We start from the raw sequence: 22,687 nt of genomic DNA, 5'->3' as shown, positions 1-22,687 counted from the left end.
GACCTCTTTCTCTGCAGTCTAAAGAGCTGCCTGTGTGTCTGCTTTTAGCCCCATTGTCACTGTGTGCGTGTGTGTGTGGTGGGGGTACCTGGCTCCTCAAAATCTTTGTACTGTAGTAGCATTTTATTAATTCATTTTTACAAACTGCAAATTTGCAATTTTTTTTTTTTTTTTTTTGCTGAATTTGTTACTTTTTTAAACTTGATTTACGTGTTTGATTTTCTTCCGTATGCCCATGTAGATGAGGCCTCTGATTAAAACAATTCAACTTTTTCAATTTAGCTTAGGAGTTTTTATTTCCCAAGGGGTAGAAAAGGAAACGGTAACCAAATTTAAAATCATTAAACAAGTACAATTGCTCGATGTTATTATATTTTAATTTGTAATTATAAAGTCTTTGCCTAATATCAAATCTACCTATAAGATGTCTTCAGTAAGCAGTTTAGAAGTGCTGCACTGTTGTTCTATCTATTTAGTGAGCAAACAAAACCCTTTTTCCTAATGCCCCCACAGCACTGGTGTGTGATGAGGCCAGGTTTATGTGATTTGTGTCTTCAGTAACATGGTATGCAAATTATCTATATTTAAAGAAACATTTAAGATCATTTCTTAGGCTTCTAGATGCTACAGGTGAATTGTGAAAACCCACTTTCAATTTAAGCTGCCCTCATGAATGGGCAAAATCTATTGTGGAGAAAAAGAGATAAAGATTGAGCCATTTGAATACAGTGAGGAGACAAGTGTTTGTAGGTAAGGTAAGAATGCTGTACTAAGTTTCAAGCATGGTGGTGCTGTCATCATACTGGGAAGGTTAGTTTTTCTGGTGCACTGCACAAAGTGAAGAAATAAAAAAACATTGTATTTAAGTCAACATCTAAATGGCTAAAACTCAGAGGCATTTAAGTGTTTTGATCCCAAAAGCACTTCAAAACTGGCTTGGAAATGGATAAAACAGTAACTTGAAGCTTCTTACAGTACCTTCTAAAAGCCCAGACCCAGATAAGAAATTTGCAGACTATACTTGAAAGCCTGGTCATTTTATAAAAGTTGCAGTATTGTTATTTAGCTTTGTTCAAAGTCCCTACTGCTTTGATAAATTTCAATCTTCAATTTACACAGCTTTCCTAAGCCATTTTTAATAAAAGAAAAAAAAATAGAATGATGAAAAATAGTCTGTTAAATCTAATTCAATTTTCAACATTTAAATTATGGCTTTATAATCGTTATTAATTTAAGACTCCAATTCAGATTCATTACTTGTTAGTGAACTGTTTTGGTGTCTTATGAGAGATGTTTTTATTATGCTCTTAAAGACTACATGCTTTTATCTTGTCTGGGTTTATACAGTCTTCTGCTGTATAATTAACAAGAAAAATATGTTTTAGTCTGTTTTCAGTAATCACACATTCGTCTTCCTGTTCTTATTCTTTGCAGATCACACGAGTCATTTTTTGTGTCTTCCTCGAGACTGATTTTGCCATTTACAAGAAGAAAATGGCCATCATCTTTCAAGGTAAGGATGTTTACTTCCCAAGGACAGCATTTTGCATTGTTTTGCTAATTTTACCTGTTTTTTGGTGGGGGGGTTTGTCTTTGAGCAAAACAAATTAAGGAAATGATTACTTGTTACCATGGCAGCATACTATTTAGAAAGTATGGGATATCTCTCGCTGTTAGTCACTATAGCGATAAAGAGAATTTGCGATCTATGTTGTTTATTCCCTGGAGAAAATGGTTTAAAGACCTGTCAGACTTGAGTGACATCTTTAAACGTGAAAGCATGAAATGCCGAGAAAATCAGTGCGGAAAGTTGTCAAATCAAATGCCAAGTTCGCCACGCGTTGCTTTAATGCGATTAGAATAGTTGACGTCTTTTTCAGTTTATCTGCAGACTGATCTGTTCTACAGTTTTAAATATCTTAGTGGGATGTAAATGGCAGATTCATTTCAGTGTAATAATGACTTGGATTTCTCCTGCAAGAGCTGAAAACATTCAGGGGTGCGTATGCATAGCAACATATCATCCCTGGTTACTGCTCCACAGCTCTACGTGTGGAATAAACAAACATCCATTATCTCCTACTCCCACTCTCTTTTCTGCCCCTCTCTCGATTCACTCGCCCCTTTTCATGCCATCATCTTTTTACGGGGACAGGGAGCAGTCACCAGCTCTGATGGGGGCTCCACAGAGGACTGAGCTGAATAGCCGGGGAGCTGAAAGAGGCTGGCTGGCTTCACCAGCCTAGCATTACCTCCCATTTACCTCACTTTTCCCTCTTCACCTCCCCAGCGGAATACCAGCTCTCAGGCCTTCATCTGGCTGTTCCCAGATGGAGAGTGTTTTGTTCTCCCTGCTCTCCCGTCATCTCCCCCGCCCCTCCGCCCAGGCTCTTGCCTGAAAGATTACATTCTGAGGAGAGACCTTAATTATGCCTGCCTGCCCTCCTGCACCCAGCACCCGTCTCATCATATTAGTGTTTTGAGATGAGAATCTGGAGCTGTTGTTCTCCAGTTATCTCTCTCGCCATTTAAAAGTGTAGTCAGGGGATAAATGCTCCACATCTCTCTGAAACAGGGAGCAGGGCTAAAATAAAATGACAGCCGCCAAGTGTGTGTGGCACAAAGAGCAATCCAAAGATATTTACTTATAGTCTGGTAAAGCCATCGAAGCGAGCAATTACCATGCCCTGTGGAAAGTATTCATGCTGCTTAAACTTTCTGGCACTTTGTCACCTTACAACCTAAAATGTCATTGTATTTTGGGATCCAGTGCATAACTATGAAGGCAAAGTAAAGACCTAAATGGTTTTCAAACTTTTTTTTTCTTTCTTGAGTAAAGAATAATTGGGATGATTTTCTGTTTAAGCCCCCTGTGCCACAACTTTGTGAGGCCAGCTTTCAGTGCAAGCTCTTTCTAGAATATACAATTTTTACTTGTTCTTTGCAAAATAGCTTAAGGTCAGTCAGAATGGATCGAGTTTTTCCGCTGATTCTTGACTAGAATTAGATCTGGACTTTCACTTGGCCATGCTGACACATATTTATGCTCTGATGTTTTGCCGTTAGGCTAAAAAGTTATTTTAGTCACATTGGATTTTTCAATATTTCTTATGTTTTGCCTTCATGATATATTCTTAGAGCTATATTTTAGCAATGTTGTTCTTTTTGCCACACTAATGGCCAGATTCATGGCGTGCACAGCTAATACTTAAATAGTTTACAGATTCTGAACTGAGGATCTCTGTAGCTCCTCCAGAGTCAGTACACTAGTTTTTCTTGATTGAAATCTCTATTTATGTTGATGTTCAGGTCTTGGTGGCTTTGTAGCTATTCTGTAAATCTGGCTCTGAGCTGTCTGGGGTGTTCCTTAGTCTTAATAATGCTGTTTGTTCTCCTCACAGGGCGGTTGTTTTCATCTGCCTTAAATTCGATACCCTAAGGCTGCATTCACACCAGCCCTGTTTAGTCCCCCTAAATCAAACTCTGGTTAATTTTCTAGAAAGTCAGTTTTGTTTGTGGAGGTGCTAATGCGTAATTTGGGTTTGTTTGAAGTGAACTCCGGTGCTGTTTGAATGCATACGTGGTTGCAAAGAGGGCCAAAAACCGCCCCGAAAGCAATAAGCGAACGGTATTATAGGGCATTCTGGGAAAATATATCCAATGCAAATGTGAGAGTCTAGGCTAGCGTAAAGAAATGGATTGTGGTCTTTTAGCTAAGTCCAAAAAGAAATGTTATCATTTCTAAAATTTGTTGCCGTTCCATTTTGTATACAACTCGTAAAGAACCTTCTTCAGAGGTTTTTGTGTAACTTCATTCAGTGGTTCTTGATGCAGTGCCGCCACAGGCGAGGTGGGGGGAGCAGATTTTGCAAAGGCTTTTTTTTGTTGTGTAAAAGCGAACTGCACCAGCTGAAGAGGTAACAAATGTTTCAATTTGGGTTTCCAATGGAGCCGTACTAGACTGTCAGTGGTACAGTCAATTACAATCAAGTGCTTTCAGACGATATCTAATTTGTAAGTAGAATTGACTGCTGCGGGGAACTGGTTGCACTGGGTTTTATTTTGGGGTGTCAGATTACAGGAAAACAATGAAGATTGAGGCTTTAGTATGGCAAAATGTGAAAAGGTTTAAAAACTATGAAAACTTTTGTATAGCTTGTAAATTTTGAAAGCAGGAGTCAGAAATTTAATTAATATCTGCAGCAGATACCATGACATTCCTCACCCGTCATCTGCTCTTTGACCCCTGAGGTTCAGGGCCGCGCTCATGTCTGCTCTGCTAACATGTGTGGGCAGGAGAGAATAAGTGAGTGTGACTTTTCCACTCTGGATCAATGTCAGCGGTGAGCCAGACATTTTTACTCCACTCTCACCTACACCTGTTCTAATCTTTCAGCTCATGATCAAAGATCAAAGCATTTACCACATCCTCAGTGAAAAATGAAGCTCTTTCAACACGTTCAGTCAGGAAGAACAGAGACGTGAAATTAAGAATCCCCTGAATGTCGACTACATCCTGATGGAAGGGGGAGTGGATTCATATGGCTGATCCAGCAAAATGTATTTCGGAGGTCGTGGAAAGGTTTGCTGTAAAGAAAGAAATGCTGATTGGTATGATTGCGACATGTCACTAATGCATAACCCCGTAGTGTGAAAAGACTTGCATTTAGCCTGTGCAGAATGGTGGTAGTGAATCAGACGCTGCGAATTAGCTCTGCAGGTGTGCTCGAACACTTTCAGAACATCTCATCATCCTCACTGCCAGGGGAAGACAGTGGTGTGGATCCACACCGATGCCACACACTGAGGCTTAAGATCATTCTGTCTCCTGCAGCACGCTCGCTTTCAATAACCCTCCGTTATATCGACCAGCCGGTTTTTTTTCCTCTTCCTCTCCTTACTTGCTCTCACTTACGCCTCTCCTCGTTCACTTGCCCATTACCTTATTCTCCTACTTTCTATCATTCCTTCCTATTGCATTAAGGAGGGGCTTCTCCATTGCCTCTTCTATCAGCAAGCTGCTGCAGAGCTGCGGTGATTGGTACTGCTTTGTGCTCTTTTTAGTATTTGTATATGTGTGTAAGGGAGGGTGGGGGGTCATGTTAGAAGTCCAGATCTTCCCCCGTCTCATCGGTTTCAGGAATGCTTGAGCTAAGGGCAGACAGAATAGATTTTTATTTTGAAGTCTCGCTACTCCCGTTTTTCATTGTATAGCCGCTCTCCTCGTATTCAAGCAATCTGTCAAGTGACAATGACTGGAGCAAGAATGTGTAAACAGGACATTTGCATACAGGAAATTGCTTTATTACAATGTGAATCTCCACAAGCTGTCAGTGAGAGGGAGCCAAAATATGGTTACTTGTCTGCAGAAGGAGGAAACTGAAAAATAGCCTCTGCTGACAATAATAATCGTGCATACCAGCCATGGCGCACACTGGAAACAGGTAGTTAAACCATGTAGAGTATTGAATTTCCCACTTTTGACATGCTTACGAATGACTGCACATTCTGCTTTGCACTGGTATGTTATTTGTGTTCAAGCAGGCTCATTTAATGAGTACTGATACAAGCAGACAAAGGTCTTTTATGTATCACCAGCTCAAGGAGCACTTCATGCATTCAGAGTCGTGGAACCTCTGAAGCACACAAAGACTGATATATGCAAATAGACAAAAAGGCTTGTGCACACCACCGCTATCTTTTACCTGCATTGGACCAATCATTATCCATTACATAGCTCAGTATCAGGGTTTGTACGCATTGATATAAGGATCTGATAATTACGCCACCTATTCTTGCCTTGTTAAAAGAACCACCAGTGTTTGTCCTGCTTGAAGAAATGTAATCAGAACCACAACAGTTGCTGCGTTTGTGTTTTTTAAACAAAGAAAATAATACCTTGACTGGATTTACTGTGTCTTGAAAATTATCCTCCAGTTTGTCATCATACCTGACTGTAATTTCTTGGCATTTTATTTGGAGAACATAAAAACGGCAGCGTTGTGACATCAAAGGAAAATGAGATATGCTTCTGAAAGTTTTTTACTTTTTTTTTTTTTGGCAAATAAACCTTTGAAAAGTGTGACGTAGACTTGAATTCCTTGCTCATGCAGAACCATCCATCTCTGCAATTTCCACTGTCTTTTAAGATATGTCTCCACAGTCTTTCATGTTAAAAATCGGCTTGTTCATCGACACAAAATGGAAAATGCTCAGTCAGACTGCACTGAGAAGGTATTTCAGCTTCCATGTTTGCCACTGTATCCACTGCATACAGTTTGTGTTACACTTCAGTAATATTTACTACGTTGTTTTTCTTTTGCTGTCACATAAAATCACTGTTTTTGTTTTTGGTTGTGATTTCACAAAATGCAAACCAAAAAAAAAAAAAAATCCTGAGAGGTGTGTGGACACTTGGACTTTGCTGTACACACACACACACGCATACGCATACACACACACACACACTTCAGTTAATTTATTTAATCATGTGATTATACTCTGATTCTGATTGTCGTGTCTGACCACATGCTTGTCTCGGCTCGTGTTATTTGCGAGAATGGAAGCAGCCAGGCAGCTGTGGTTGTAGAGAGTAAAAAGCATGTAGAAATTGATTCTGGGTACACTCCTCTCCTAATATGATCCGGGTGGCTGCCCACAAGCTGGGTTCCATCTCCTCTTCTCCTCAATCAGCCACGGTGCTGACAATATTAACACAACCCACAGATCTGCAGAGACTGCTGCATTCTCTCCAACTGTTTCACCGACTTCCCAATTGACATTTATTTACATGGTTCTTAATACACTCTATATCCTTAGCATTTCTACACACACACACTCACCTAAAAAAAAAAATACCATGGCTCTCCTACTCCTTCGGAAGAAGTAGCGCTGTGGCATGCGCGCGCTTTTATCGCGCACATGTAATTTGTTGAGGGAGGGTATGAAAGGCTAAGGGAACCCTGTGAGGGGTGAAAATGAAGTCTGTGTCGGTTCCACAAAGCTGTTCCTCAGGTTTGGGAAATGAGGAAACCATGGTGTATTAGTGATGTGATTGTGAGAAAGCACAGGCTCAGCTTTGGCAGCACGAGGATTCAGTTTCAGCTCGCTATCAGTGAAAAAGGGTCATGTTTGTGCATAAATCAGACATGTAGTGAACAAGCCCTGCATATTTGCTTATCAACATTTCACTGTTGTGTTGACATGGTTACTTACTGAATAGGCCTGGTTTTAGTACAGTCCCAGTTTTAACATTAAACAGTTTGAACTGCTGCTTTTAAGGCTGTTCAATCTGAGTTCAAACATTACCAAAGAAAATCTTCTTTTATAGTGAATTCTTTTTTAGGCAAGATTTATTTGATGTTTAATATAAAAGTGTGTATATAATATGATAATCTTTGTAAGTCTATGATATATTTTTGCCATGTCATTAAAGTTTTAAATCCTGATAGAATATTAAGCCTTTCTAGTATCTTAGAATAAGCTTTAAATCTGTGTTTGTGTTTTTTTTTTTCTTTCCGCGGAAGGGTGAATGAGGAGAGCCTTTCAAATGGAAAATTTTAAGGGGAACTCTTAAAATAGACGGGTATGAACTTTGCCGGCAGTTGTGCTAAATTTTGCCTTGAAAAAATCAACAATTTAAGTCTCCTCCGAAAGCATTCACAACCTTTGACTTTTCAACTTTCGGTCACATTATTCCAACAATATTCTTGTTTTTGTGTCCTGTCACGTCAGCTTTGGCAAACATTTGGCAGTTCTGGTCGCCTTGCAGTGTGAGATCAGATTTCTTTTATATTGACTTCTGCTGCTAAGTTGAAAATATAAAGCATCTCAATGAAAGAGAAAAATGTACAAACCCTGCAATCATAATGGCAGCATTATGCAGGGAAACTACAACATTGACCAATGAAGGACTGGCCAGTTCTTTCCATCAATTCATGCCCACACTTTGTATCTAGACATTGCCATTTTGTCTGGCCCTACTTCCATTTCACTTTTAAAAATCCATCTTGTATACATGTCGTGAGAGGAAAGATAAAAATTTCACAGCTTTATGCCACACTATTCCTGTTGAGTACGCTTCTGATAAACCTTGACATATTTTGACACTTGAATCAAAGCATAATCACCCTGGGTGACCTCCTGCTGTTGGGTGCTGTATAAAAGAAGTACCTATCAGTAGAACATAGAAAAATCTTTTAAACCATCTCTTGTCAAAGTGGGCTACCAAACCTCCCACTGCAAATGGGCACATATCTGTGCAAAATGTTGTTGACTGTAAAGACACCACTAGTGGAAAAGTATTACATCACAAGCACCCTTGACAAATAAAACCAGAACAAAACTAGAAAAGGACAAATAATTAAACATGCATACAAATCCCAGTCACTTACTCGTGTGTATTTTATGATGAGATACCAAAAGAATATTTAAGCTAAGCGTTTAAACAAAATTTGTGGATGGTTTCAAGCACTGTGTAGGGTAATTTTTCTTCTCTTGAGGCTCTGCTGGAGACAAAATTCACCCACTTGCAGATTGAAACATTCCAATGGATTTCTCAATCAAAACGCTTCGAAAATGATCACATTTTTAATATTCAGCTTTAATTTACCATAAAAAGATCTACCAACACTGACGCAGTTTTGTTCCTGTCAGTCTCGACATCTTTGTGCATGGCTCTAAAAGTAACTTTGCTGGAATGATTGATGGAGAAACAGGAAGAAAACGGGGACAAAAGCAAATGCGTCACATACAGTTATTCATGACCACGGCGCGCACATTTCCTGCCTGGACGAGTGCTTGGCTGGTGAAACCGCGCTATAATATTTGGCAGTAGTTGAAGCAGCTTCTGTTTCCATTCTTGCACTGTTGTTACTGTATCAGTGGGCCTTTCTTTGTTTCCCCGAGCAGGGTTAGATTAATGCACTGTACCCTTTTATTCAGTGTTATACAAAAGAAAAGCCTGTCGCAGGATCCGCAGGGAGCTCTGATGGTTGCACTTCTACAGAACAGATGACAACAGCCTTTCATCAAAGCGAACACACTCTTTTGCTTGTTAAACCGCAATGCAATCATTTTCCCCGAGTCAAACCAAGCCGTATATACATATATAATCACAAAATGTGCATACTTCACTCATATGAACTGTACTTCGGAAAAAAAACAACAAAAAACAAAAAACAAGCATGCCAACTGTTGTGGCATGACACAACACACCCTGAGCATGCTGTGCTGCATAAGATCTGAGTGTAGGAATGCATTTGAGAAAAGAACCAGGAGCTCAAACTCTCACTCAACAGTTCCTCCAGAAGCAGATCCCAAAGCCTGTTTCTCATCTCATGCAGTGCAACTCAACTTATCCATCCAGAGACACCTGTAACTCACCTTAAAGTCTCTCTCACAGCAGGGATAGAGGGACTCAAAGGGAAAAGGTACAATTGTCAAGACCGGTCTGCAGTTCTTGTAATTTCAGGACATATAAGGTTTTATGTCACTCATGCCAAGTCTTGCAGAATGAACTTAATTAATTGAAAACAAATCTCTGAAGAATATGACATTCTTAAACAGCATACTCACATACTCAGAGCTTTGTCATAATAATAAGAGACTGATGTGAAATGGAGATGGGTTATTACTGGGTCTAATTTAAAAAAACATCTTAAAGACTGGTTCTTCAAAAGCCAGCAATGTCTACATTGAGTGTTATCAAAAAATATATAGATTTTCAGGTGGTTTTATGCATTTATTATTGTGCTTTAATATCAACACACAAATTGGACTAGTTATGGAAATTAACCACCTGGCTATGATCTCATGTGTTACATTTAAATATTCATTAATACTAACTGTTCAGTTTTGAAAAGTATACTTGAACTTAAACTTAAGGCTGCACAGTGGCAGAGTTGGTAGCACTGTTGCCTTGCAGCAAGAAGGTTCTGGGTTCGATTTCCGGATCGGGGTCTTTCTGCATGGAGTGTTTAGGAAAAATCTTTTTCGTTTTGGGAGAGAGAGAAACACTGAATCAATCAGAGAAATGCGCATTTGTCTTTAGATATTTTATTTAGAAAATCAGAGTAAATATCAGCATCTGAGAAAAGAAAAGCAAGAAGTGAAACTTAACACATACAATTCTCCTTTTATATCAGCAGTTTTATATCACGGTGCCTTCCACCTGTCTCTCTCCTGTAGGGCGTTTCTCTCAGTTTCTCCCATCTCTGGTTAATTGGTACCTCTGTCCCTAAATCAAATCTGGTTCAAAGGAGTTTTGGTTGGAAAGAGAAGAAAAACATCTTCACTGAAACCTCAGTTATCAGTTCCATAAGTATAACACCTGCTCAGAAACCTTCATTATCAGTTCATTCTTCCCAGTAAATAAGCGAAAGTTTTATTTTCCAAGACAGGAGTTTGCATATTCTCTCCGAGCCTGGGGAGAGAACCTTATTGTTTGGAAGACGTGAAATAGACACACAGTGTTGAAATACTGTGTTCTAAAAAGTGTAATCAGTTTATGATGACAGGTTGTATTGTACTTTATAAAGCTGCCTGCTTTAACACACTCATTTCCCTCCTCCTTCCAGACAATGACATCGAGGTTACGGAGGAGCAGCTGAAGGGAGGTGAGTGACAGAATATTTCATGGTTGCCTTTTCACCTTAACACCTCCATTAAAGCAGACAGAGGGTGAGTGAGCGCCGTAGCGCTGGCTTGTGACAGTGATTTGCTGGGTTTTATGCGGCAGACGAAATTGAATGTTTATGCATCTGCTGACAAGCCGAATCCCTGGCCTAACTCATCTTAGTATAAAAATACTTCATGTCAGGTGCGTTACACTACAAGAGCTAATTCCCCCGACAACATTCCGTTCATCCGGCTTATGGCCACAATGCCTTTAGACCACCTAGAGCGGTGACAAAGAGACTACAGATTGGCATTCCTCCACAGCATAAGCCAGATGATAGCACAAACATGACTGTCGGCGCATGATGCTTTTATCTCCACCACATCATGTGGCACGCAGCCCAAAACTCCCAGATGTTGCTTATCGGGATAAACTATTGACATTCATCCATGCACTGATGTCCTGAATAAGCAGCGGCATAAACAAAGTACCTCATGGAATTGTGATTGTGTGTGTTGTTAAACAATAGATGCAGCATAGTTTAGCTTTGTTGTCGCTGCTGAAGAGATTTATTTCTGTGAAAAGCATTTTCCTGCCTGCAGCAGTTTGCTCTCTAGGGAACGTTGCACCTGATGACGTTTTCCCTTATAAAAGAGAAGATCCAAATTTTTCTGCTGCTGATGCTTTTAAAAAAAAAAAAAAAATCTCATAGCACACGTGAACCCAACTAAGCAGAGAACACCATTAGTTTTACTGTCTGTTGGAGAAAGTGGCCACATTAGAGTAAATGGAGAGCTCTGGGTGCTATCAAAATGTTTTTCCTCCCAAAGTCACTCCCATGATTTGCCAATTACACGCATCTGTGTTTTCAAAGGGAGTCCATTTTGGGGCAAACATAAAAGAGCTATTTTATACGTGCACTGTAAAATGTGATATTTCAAAGTGAAACTGTGTGGACGTAATGGCTGCATCATAAAGATTTGGCTCAGACCAAATGCATTTTTAGCCCAGACAGCCTACACTATTTCTATAGAGCTCCTCACTAGCTGTTTTACATTACAGACTCTATAATAACATACCATCAGACCATAAAACGCCAGCTGAAACAATTCCTGATAATTCCTAGCTCTCTTGTTTTATCATACCATTCCTGTCCTCGTCCAGTTTGGCCTTGTTTGATTTCCCTCTTTGTGGGTGCCAAGAACTGGTCTTTTATTCCACTCCATCAGCCAGAGTTTGAATCAGTCAGCTTTGGAACCAACTCAAAGCGTCAAATGATTTTTATGCTAACGTGGAATGGTGCTTTTGGCTCACACAGTGGTCTGGAGATGGTCTCAAAGCCTCACATTATTCCCTCCTCTCCCTCTGGAGATTTCCTTTTTATGTTGTTGTTTTTTCAGGCAGGTAACAAAGCCACAGAAGAGAGTTGTATGGTCTCCTCAGAGGCATGCCGAACTTAGGCAGCCAAGACTGAGTGTTGTTTTAGGATGTCATTTTTTTTTTTTTTTTTTTTTTTTTTTAAATCTAAATTGAGCCCTCATGCATTGATTTACAAATTATTCAAAATAGTAAATGATTGATGCATTTAACTATAATGTATTAAATTAATGGCTTTGCATTAAACCCTCACATGCTTGCACATTATGAGAGATTACTCCAAAATCAATTGTGCAGTTGGTTGCACTTCCTTATGCATATAACTTGGTCAGTTGGCATTACAGGATGAATTAGATTGCATTATATTACATTTGGACTTTGATTAGACTGCATGTCATTAAATAGGCAGTATTATGTGTTTGCCAGGCCCCTAGTGCCATTTTATAGCACAATCAAGTAACTATGTTACCTTCAGTTGTAATAAAATACCCCCTTTAATATACAGTGAAGAAGTATTTGCCACGTTGCAGCTTTTTTATATTTTATATTTACTTTATTCACATTTCATAACCTGGTTGAGTAAATGTACAACCATTCTTCAAATAGTCGTCTCACTTGTTAAAAGGACAATATTATGTATTTTCTAATAAAATACTTGATTTATAGCCCAATCAAGTAACTATGTTACCTTCGCTTGTTATGAAAACACTCTATATATCAAACAGAACTTAATAGAATGTGACTTTTAAATTGGGCCGCTGTCTCTTTAAGAAGCTCCTGCTATTTCTGACACTCCTTTAGCATGTCATCTCAATAATGCTCGCCATCACTATGGTGTTAACAATCATTCTTAGGAGCGTTGCACTGAGAATTGGCTTGCATGATAAACTCCACAGATGCGCAGTTCCACCAGATGTTTGCTAATTGCTGCTGCTAGTCTGGAGGAGCTGAGTGGGGCAGAGTGCTGGGTTGCGTTGCTCTGTTGGGTGCGGTCTTGGCTGGGGAGCCTTTTCCTAGAAGGAGCTCTGAGTATATTGGAGATTCAAGGATTTTCCCCAAATCATGAATAAATCAGAGCAACACTCCTGGTATGTTTTTGATGAGAGAATAACATTGTAACATGACATAACACTCAAAAAAGTCTATTTTACATCATTCTGCCAGCTTGAAACTAAAAACTAGGCACTTGCTTGTTTTCTTACAAACAAAACTGCCTTTGCAGTGTATTTATTCTGACATTCCCATAGAAATTAAAACGGGATCGATTTTGGACGACCTTCTAAGGATTTCCATACTCAACTTTTCCAGCTCGACAACAAAGACGAGTTTTACCTTTGATACTTTTATCCAGCTTTGCAGATACATCTTAAACAGCTTAAGGAGATAACATTTTGAATATCGGCGTCTACGGAGAACACAAAACAAAATGGTAAAATGCTTTGGGTTGAGCTAAGAAATGTGTTTATTTTAGCATTTCAGACATAGAGGTTGTAGGATAAGTTTTATTTACTCATGCCAACCCACCTGACAATTTATATCGACAAGACCTGACAAAAGAGTTGCATCTTGTTGCTTTTTGTGGATAGAGACGCATCAGTACCGCATGAGTGAAGCACCAACTCTCATTGTTTATTTACAGACAGCACACCTCCATCAACAAAATCTACAACAAAGGAAGAGGCAGAGGATGGCGAAAAGGGTGAGCGTGTTACTAAATCTATATGTCTGCCTGTTGTCTGTTTGTCTTCTACTCCAATTCTTTTTAATGTTGAGCATGCCAGGCAGCGTTACTGGTAGTGGGAGCCTCTTACACTGATATGTGTTTACAGAAAAATTTTCCAGCATGTCTAAACTAATGGAATGTGTTTTTGCTGGGTAATCTCTTGCTCTCTAATGCCTCGCTCTCCTCTTTGGGGAAATGAATAGAGGATGAAGCTTGGTCCTTTTTTAAAAGAATGTTTTCTTTCGGGCAAACCTGTTTAGGAAGCCATTATCTGGCTATTCTGCAGCTTCAGCCCCTTTGGATGTGTAATGTTGAAACAATTATAGGCTTCTACAATACGATGGACCAAAGATAATGAGATTCTTACACTGGAGGGCGTTGGTAGGCAATTAAAATTGTACACCATCCATTTGTCTTGAAGCCTTAAGATTGTAGGAAGGTTTTGAAGATAACAGTCATGCTTGTTTTCTTTGGAGAATCTGCTCCTCGCGATCCTCTGGACATCGCAGTCACTTGAAGGGCGACAATACAATTTACGCTGTAAAACAAAGCATAACAAGTCATCTTCCTCTGCAAGTTACCTCCTCTCTAATCCACAACCGTAATTCAGGATGATTCTAAAAATTCAATCACCAGCATTAGAAGGGCATAAGCATTTTGTAATAATCTTTAGAAATCCTAATTTATCAGACCCCGCAGCTTAATAGTAACTAATCCATTCACAAAAGGCCTTGACGCAGCTTCCCGGCTTGGGAACAGTCAGTCCTTGAGACAACCTCTTTCAGAGGAAGGGAATGAAATGATTTTGTTCTGCCTGCACTGTAAAGGTTAGGTGTGGTTCAATGTAGCACATAGGAGGGATTAATCATAGCAAACGCTCAGATGTCAAGATACCACAGAGCAGAGGAACGGTGAGCTGGAAAAGCACACTGTCAGCTGTGTGAGACGGGCACCCTAAGATGCTTCAGAACAATAGAGAAGGAGCTTCCTCCTTTGAAAACACACAACTGTATTTCACTGTATCCTGTCTGTACTGGGGTTCTGATGAGGTGTCATCGATCTGGGGGGGATTTTATTTTGGGTTTTTATTATTTTTTATTTTTTTATTTTACCGAAACTGGTACCTGTCAGTAGATGTTAGTGGATCCATCACATCCATTATGCTCCTCAGGGGGTAAATGCATACGTTTTACTGGGTCCCCCATTAAGGTACAGAGGTGTTCTTCACTACTCCTCTAAGAATAATTCACTGTTGGAGGACTGCAGGTTATTGTAGGGCTTCCCTTCTCCCTCTGTTTCATACACAACACATACAAGTAATTACTTTTTCACCTTACAAGCAAAAGCCCTCTGGGCCCCTATGGGCTAAAGGAAGAAAATGGAAATAATGAAAACCCAGCATATTCTGAAATTCAACTAAAGCTGTCCAGTCAAAGTCCCTTGAATCTGATAGAACATCTGTGGAGGGAGATGAAGATTAGGGTGATGGCAATGAGGCCTTCCAACCTAAAAGACTTGGAGGTCATCACAAAAGATAAATCACCAAATTACAAGTGGACGCATGCAAAAAGCTGGAAAGCAATTTGAAGAATGGTTTGATTTGTTGTAACTCCAAAAAATATTGTTCTATTTATTATTGAGAAGAGCATAAAAACAATTTAACATGACATATTTTTTTTATGAAACATAATCTTTTTTTTTTTTTTTTATCAAAAGGTAGGCTAATTTCAAAATTTTAGACTGTTTTGAGAGATTCTTCATTTCCTTTCAGAAAGCAAAGCTGTGACTCAACGGGAAAAAAGACTTTAGATATAAATCTGCTGTGGGATTAATTTGGACTTTGACTTTATACTGTGTGTTAATTCCACACAGACTCTGTTGCCACTTTTTGAACCAGGATTTTACTGGATTTGTATTGGATTTTATTTAGAGATATCAGATTAAATAAATGTAACAGAAAATCAAGCCACATGTCAGATTCATATTTGTAAACATTTTTGGCGACAATCTATGTAAATCTAAATCTGAGTTATATTATATTATATTATATTATATTATATTATATTATATTATATTATCCTTCTTTCCATTATCTTCTGATGATCTGGGGTCGGGTCGCGATCATGTCAACATATTAAGGAAACGGTTTAATTCATTTTAAGGGCATAAATCATGAGGTTTATGTTAATGAGTGGCTGATGAGTGTAAGTAGCTAATAAATGAAACCTCAAGCAATCAGAGGAATTTGAGAAATAGTGTCTCGGATCAACAGTGTGTGTGGGGACGAGCTGTGCTGTGATAATCCACATGAAACAGAAGCACAGCATGCACACGCTGCAAGTTACATAAATAAAAGTGGGGGGAAGGAAAGGGTGGGCCACCCGCTGATCCAAGTGCTGGCACAGAGGTCTAAGGTGAAATATAAGCTCTTTGAGAACACCTCACAGTGTCTATTATCTGATATCAGGTTGGAATTAGTGAGATTAGTTGATGTCACAGGGCAAGCCACAGTAAAATGTGAAAACTGAGCCAGAAATCAATGCCTGGCATTGGATGCATACTGAGAATAACCTGAGGGGGAGCGAGGGGGATGATGGTGAAAGATGGCGCATCTCTGCGCGGGTGTGGACAGATATGTAGATTAATAACACTGTGTGGACTGACAGCCAGCCTCTCCATGGGATGCCATCTTTTACGCTGTGGCTGCCTGTCAAACGTGGCTCACAAACGAACTTGCACTTTGCTTGCACACACAGATTTCACATGCTGAAGGTCTCAGAATGATCGCTGTGGGTCATCCCTGAGCTTTTTTTCCCCACTTTACATGTCTCATGAATTTTTTAAGGTCTCTCTTCTTTTTGTCTTTTGCTTCAGTGGATTTAATCAAAGAAACAACAGACAAGGCTGTGGGCCTATCTGAGCCTATCTGATGAGTATGTGCAAAGTGCTGTGGGAAAGTATTAGCCTACTTACAGTTTTTTATTATTCTGTCGGGTTATAAAATATATTTTTATATTGTATAAGGATAAATAAATGCATTTTTCTAATAATTAATTTTATTAAGTAAAAAACTATTAAAAACAAAAAAAAAACAAATATAGTACCTGTCTAACTTACATGAAGCAGGCTGAAAGATTTCCAAAAGATCTTTTGATCTGCTTCATGTTGATAGACAGGTATCATTGCCGAAAGATATTTTGGTCCACACTAAATGCAAAAAATAATAAATAAATTACAATAAAAAAACATTGAAAAAAGGCAGTTTTTAAATGATTGCATTTATCAAGGCTAGAAAAGGCAATGCAATTGCACCTATGATTTAAAAAAAAAATAATCTAAAAAAGTATCTGTTTTAACAACGTGAAGTAGGATAAAAGATTTCCAAAAGATGTTTTTCCCTGAGTAAATACAAAATGTAATTTGAAATAAATAAAAAGCTCTGCAAACCCACCGAAAATTAAAAGTCGCTTCAATGAAACTTCTTTGTCAGCTTGAAGTGGGTTAAAAGATTGAAAAAATATAATGCGTTACTCTGTGTTCATCAGATTTCATGGCTCGGATTCAAAAGTCATTTCTAAGGCTTTTTGTTGAGCCACAGTGAAGGCCATTATCTGCCAGTAGAGAAAACATGGAACAGCGGTGAACCTTTGGCAGGCTACCATATTTAGATCAAAAGCACATTAACAAATCATTCAGGAGGTAATGAAAGAATGTAGAACAGCATCTACATTGGCATTGCAGAGCCAACTGCCTCAGTCAGTATTTTGGAAAAAGTAAAAGAACATGGAGAGTTCTTAGGCAAAAACCACTGCTCACCAAAAACAACACAAAACATGTTGATGATCAGCAAGACTTTAGGAAAATATGCTTTGGACTGAGAAACCCACCAGCTCTTCACCTTAAACTGAAGCACACTTTTGTTATGCAGCAGAGCAATTATCCAAAGCCCCGCCAGCAACTCCACCTCCAGAGGGCTGGAGGGCTTTAGAAAATCAGCGACCACACACCAAACCAGTCCAGTTTGACTGAAACTAAGCAATTCTTCAAAGAGAAATGGGAACCAATTCCTTCACAGCGATGTAAAAGGTTCATTGCTGATTATTGCAAACTTTTCTTGCTAGTAACATTGCCGCAACAAATTACCACGTTATGAGGCAATTCCTTTTTTTGTAACCCTTGTAAATGAAATTATCATTTGATTTGTTTTCATTTGCTACTTGGTTCTTTTCCTCCAAAACATGAGATAGATAAGCAATCAGGAGAAGTCTGTAAGGGGAAATACTTTTTTACAGCACTGTAGGTGTTTATGGGGATTTAATATTTACTGTTATTTGCTGAATATAAACACCACTTCAACTTCCTCGACAGTATCATCATCACTTTTGGTTTACTCAGTGGTCACGCAAGTAGGACACACGAGGTATGCTGCATGTTAAGACCTAAATTATTAACGTCCTTGTAATCCTGCTGGCTTTTATGTTAACATAAATAAATCATTCAGAGTGAGTAAGATTTGTCTTTTTTTTTTTTCAGAAATACACTCCAGCCTTCTTGTTTTGTGTACAAAAGTGCAGCAGAGTGGCTGAAATTGCTTTTTTGTTCCTACATTTCTCAAAGCGGGTTTCATGGACGTATTGACACTGGAAATGTTGTGGTGTTTGCTGAAGCCTCCTCTGTGAAGTATGTCAGAAACTGATTCGCAGCTGTGACAGTATCATATGGTGCGCTCTGGTAAAGAAAGCTGTGACAATGCTGCCACCTGCTGTTCGGGGCGTTCGGGTCTGGGGTTTCATTTTGTGAGGAGAGACAGCAGTCTAATTGATCCCAACTTGGAGCCATTATAAATCACATCAACCCAGAATCTACTCTGTTAGGAGTTGTATGCGAGTGAGTGTGCGTGTGTGTGTGTGTGTATCCACAATCTGTCCCTTTGCATCCTCTATCCCAAATAGAATACTGTTCCATTCAATAAGCCAAACACAAATGATCAAATAACATGGAGGAAATTACTTTTGGTACTTTGTCATATCTGATATATGGTTAATAAAGATCACTTTAAAAAGCCATGAATACCTTTTTTTTTTTCCACAGAGAACAGGTTTAGGATGTTTTCGAGGCTTGGGAAGTATTATTCTGACACAGTTCTTCCTGGTGAAGTACTCTTTTCAGCCCCCCTGTCTGTGGCTTCTTCTCAAAATGCCAGTCATGATTAATACAAAGCGCTGCCATCTGTGTGTCACTGGCATTCTGTGTGATGGACAGAGGTACTTGGGACAAACATGTGGCAGTGGTAGGACTGGCCTTTTCCCCCATTTAATAGAGGTTGGCAGTTTTATTGTTCTGAGTGCATCACAAAATTGCATAGATATGAAAAAATGGCCTCTTGCTGCAGCTTGTTAAAAAAGCAATTATAGAAGCTGCACAATAGCCATTGTGAAGCATGTTCTCTTATTGGTGTCATGGCTTTCATTTACTCAATTTGTCCAAAATGTCATTGGTTTATGTGTGTGCATAAATGGGAAAGTGCGGGAGGAAGCAAAGAGGGACACGGAGGATGAGAGCGGCATATATGATGGCAGATTAATGTCTTATAAAAATATATACGCATATTTTGCCTTTTATGCTGGCATATTATTAGAAGCTGTTTAACATAGGGAGATGGCGATGCGTCTGCTGACTTTAAGAGTGGTGATGATATGCATGTAAACTATGCAGCTAAATCTAAATCAAGTGGTATATGGTGAGCCATAAAACTTGTAACATGATCCATTAAATATACAGCTTTATTTTATTTTTCCAAGAGTGGAGACCCATCATCATCATCATCATCGTTACTATAACTGCTCTACACTGAAAGCATGCAGTGCCATGCCAAAGTATTCATATCCCTTCAACTTTTTCACATTTTGTCACATTACATCCAAAGACTTCAATGCATTTTATTTAAACTATATATGATGAGTTAAACTGTTTTACTCTCAACAATAAGGAAATAAGTGTGTTGTGTATATTTATTTAGCTCTTTTGAGTCAATACTTTATAGAAACCAACATTTGGGGTAATTTCAAGTTTCTAGTCTTGGTTTATGTCTCTAAATATCTCAAGCTCAGTCAAATTGGATACAGAGCATATCTGACTGGACTTTAACTACGCCCTGGTTGTGTGTTTAGAGCTGTTGGTCTGCTTGAAAATGAACTTCCGCCCCAACATTTAAATCTTGCTGCCTCTGACAGGTTTTCTTTCAAAATTACTCTTTGTGTAACACAAGCCAAATTCTTGTTACTGTTTATACCGAACAAGAGCATCCCCACAGCATGATGCTGCCATCATCAAATGTCACAGCAGAGATGGTGTGTTTTAGTGTCATCTGACCAGACCAACTTTTTTCCACAAATTTAATTTGTCCCCTGAAAATGATTTTTCTGCTGCCCATTTCCCACCAAGACCAGATTTCTAGATGTAAAAGCCAAGTTATCTTGTCAAAAGATTTTCTCACCTGAGCTCCTCTGAACATGTCATTGGCCTCTTGGAGCTTCTGGTTAAGCAACCTCTTTGCACTTGACACTACTTGAAATCTGCTCGTTCTAATCAAGGCTTTGCTAAAATATATCCCAAACTTCATTTAAAATCCCTGGTAAGCGCCAACCCTCAATGCTTTAAATTCTGATTTAGTACCTTAAATTCCCATAAAAAGCTTCCAGATTGAACAATTTCCATAATTTTTATTACCCTGCCCTGCAGGTGTAGTTCACCCTAAAGCGTAGATAAAGTGCCCTGGACTGATAAAACAAACTTTCTTTGTGAAGCACTTTGCAAAACGTGATGTCAGCTCTACTGAAATGAGTCCTTTGCAGAGAGAAGATGAACACTGATGATTAGTGTGACTCGTTGCTTTGTTTTCCTGATATGAATAGCTGGCATTTTTCACATTCATGCTTGTACTTGTATGACAGCTCCTTCCCCTTCTTTTCTAGGTAAAGAGGAAGCTCATGACGAAGAGGAGAAGAACGATGGTAAAGCAGCTCCACGCACCATTAAAACATGTTCTCAGTCTCTCTGCTTCACCAATGCTTCTTGATGCCATTTGTCATCAAAAAAATAAAATTTTTATTCATCTCTGCTCAGCCTTTCCTTCCTTTTCGACATACAAGAAAAAACTTCTCTTATCACTTGCTTGGAACAAAGAAATCCCTCAATTATGTATGGCTTTAGAAGTGACATTCTTTCTCTTTTCTTTTCTTTTTTTTTGTCTCTTAATTTATGCATGTCTTTGTGGTTCCATTGCTCTCATACTGCAGTACAAAGACAAAGCTGTACAAAGAGTTGGAATAAAAAAAAATGCTTTTTGAGGCGATATGGAAAGTCGAATCATTTCGACACTCTGTTTCAGTGCTGAACCTGAATGTTTTTCCCCTTATTTGAATTCCTTCTCTGTTTTTCAGAACTGGAAGATGAAGACATGCCGAGTCAACCCCAAGGTATGGTTTAGTTTGGAGTCCAATCTTCCAGGACAAACACTGGCTTTGATTAGATGTGATCATCTTAAGTGTAGATTTCCACCTCACTAACCACCACATCCTAAAGTAGCATGTTGACCTGCTTCCCGTCTCTGTCGGAAACTGAAATTCAGCTTTGGTTTTTCTTTCTAAGCTTAAAGTGTAAAAGTATTGCATGGACATTTTGCTTAAAGTAGAGCTATAAGCAGAGCGATTCTAATGCAAATCTCCAAATATACATCAGCGTGGAGCATCCCAAAGCTCAGATGTTATTTCTTGAGCTGTGCGGGTAGAGGGTATATACGTGTATCTGTGCATTTTCTTTTGGCACATTGGCAGCCATTAACTTTGAGCCAGAACCGTTTCTCTTTTTCGAATATCCTCTGTGCTGCTGGTATATAATTAAGATTCGGCATTTGCATACTGGCAGCGAGCGGCGCCTCATCTCTCTTCTGGTTTTGTTTTATTCAAATCCCATGCCATTGACAGTGATTTGACAGATAGAGCCTCTCTCTGCATGAATTTTGGAGGCATTCTGTGAGCAAGTTCTAGCAAATGCTGCCCTGGGATGCTATCCAATATCTTGGATGTGTAATTACCTTCTCATGAGACACAAACAGGGAGTTAAGAGCAAAAGAGACCAGCAGGATAATTTAACAGAAATTGCTCCACACAGTACAGTGCTTTACAAAGGTAATGGCACCCCTTGAACTTGTTCAACTTTTTTGTCTCATTGCCACCCATTTATTTATTTTTTTCATTTTATGGGATAGATCAAAAGTAAGTGTTATATTATTGCGAACTAATACAAATCGGAAAAGTTTGATGTGTGCACGTATTGTGTGTGTAGACATAATTAGCTTTTGCTATAATACTTTGAGCTTAATTTTTACACTGTCACCTATATTACAAGAATAAATGTACGAATATTAACTTTTGAAATATCTTATTCAGCAGCCAATATTTCCCCAGATTTTGTCTTTCTTTTAGTCTGAATGTCTTTTCCTGTCATCTGTCAAACTCCATTTCAGCAAAAAGAGAGACCAAAGTGTTACTGTATAAATGTTTCAGAGATTTCTATCAGCAGTAATGGAGTATGAGGTTATGTTTCTGCCACATATTAAAAACCGTCATGTGACACTCAAATGCCCCAGTTAATCATTCAACACTCTCTTCCTATTATTTGTTTTCTAACTATTTAAAGATGAGGATGAAAATTCAAACAAAATGGAGTCGGAACAGCAACAGAATGACGAACATGAAAAGTGTGAAGAAAAAGAAGAAGAGGAGAGCAAAATGGTCACTAACATCGAGGAAGATGACAATAAACAGGACACCAGCAAAGAAAAGGAGGATAACAAAGGTATATTTCTAACAGAAGCTTTGGTACAGCTGACCATTTCCTTTAATTTATCTTCTCTACTGACTCAAACAGATGGTTAAACTGTCCTGTGAAGGCTTGTGTCAAATTAA

General features: G+C 38.9%; 1 protein-coding gene across 1 annotated transcript in view; it reads left to right on the top strand.

Annotated features, from left to right (window-relative positions):
- The first annotated feature begins 1,432 nt into the window (after window positions 1–1,432).
- The window catches only part of LOC106961704 (glutamic acid-rich protein-like), a 44,482-nt gene continuing 23,227 nt past the window's right edge, over window positions 1,433–22,687 (top strand). The window contains exons 1-6 of the mRNA XM_015055602.1: window positions 1,433–1,513; window positions 10,578–10,616; window positions 13,635–13,694; window positions 20,693–20,731; window positions 21,161–21,196; window positions 22,419–22,577. Of these exons, the coding sequence (XP_014911088.1) occupies window positions 1,495–1,513; window positions 10,578–10,616; window positions 13,635–13,694; window positions 20,693–20,731; window positions 21,161–21,196; window positions 22,419–22,577 (352 nt within the window). The 5' untranslated portion in view covers window positions 1,433–1,494. The remainder of the gene's footprint in view (window positions 1,514–10,577; window positions 10,617–13,634; window positions 13,695–20,692; window positions 20,732–21,160; window positions 21,197–22,418; window positions 22,578–22,687) is intronic.

This window comes from Poecilia latipinna, unplaced genomic scaffold, assembly GCF_001443285.1.
Source record: "Poecilia latipinna isolate Pla-1442-1.1 unplaced genomic scaffold, P_latipinna-1.0 Scaffold1325, whole genome shotgun sequence".
NCBI lineage: Eukaryota > Metazoa > Chordata > Actinopteri > Cyprinodontiformes > Poeciliidae > Poecilia > Poecilia latipinna.
The sequence above is the reverse complement of the archived record's forward strand: the minus strand, read 5'-3'. Positions and strand labels throughout refer to the sequence as shown.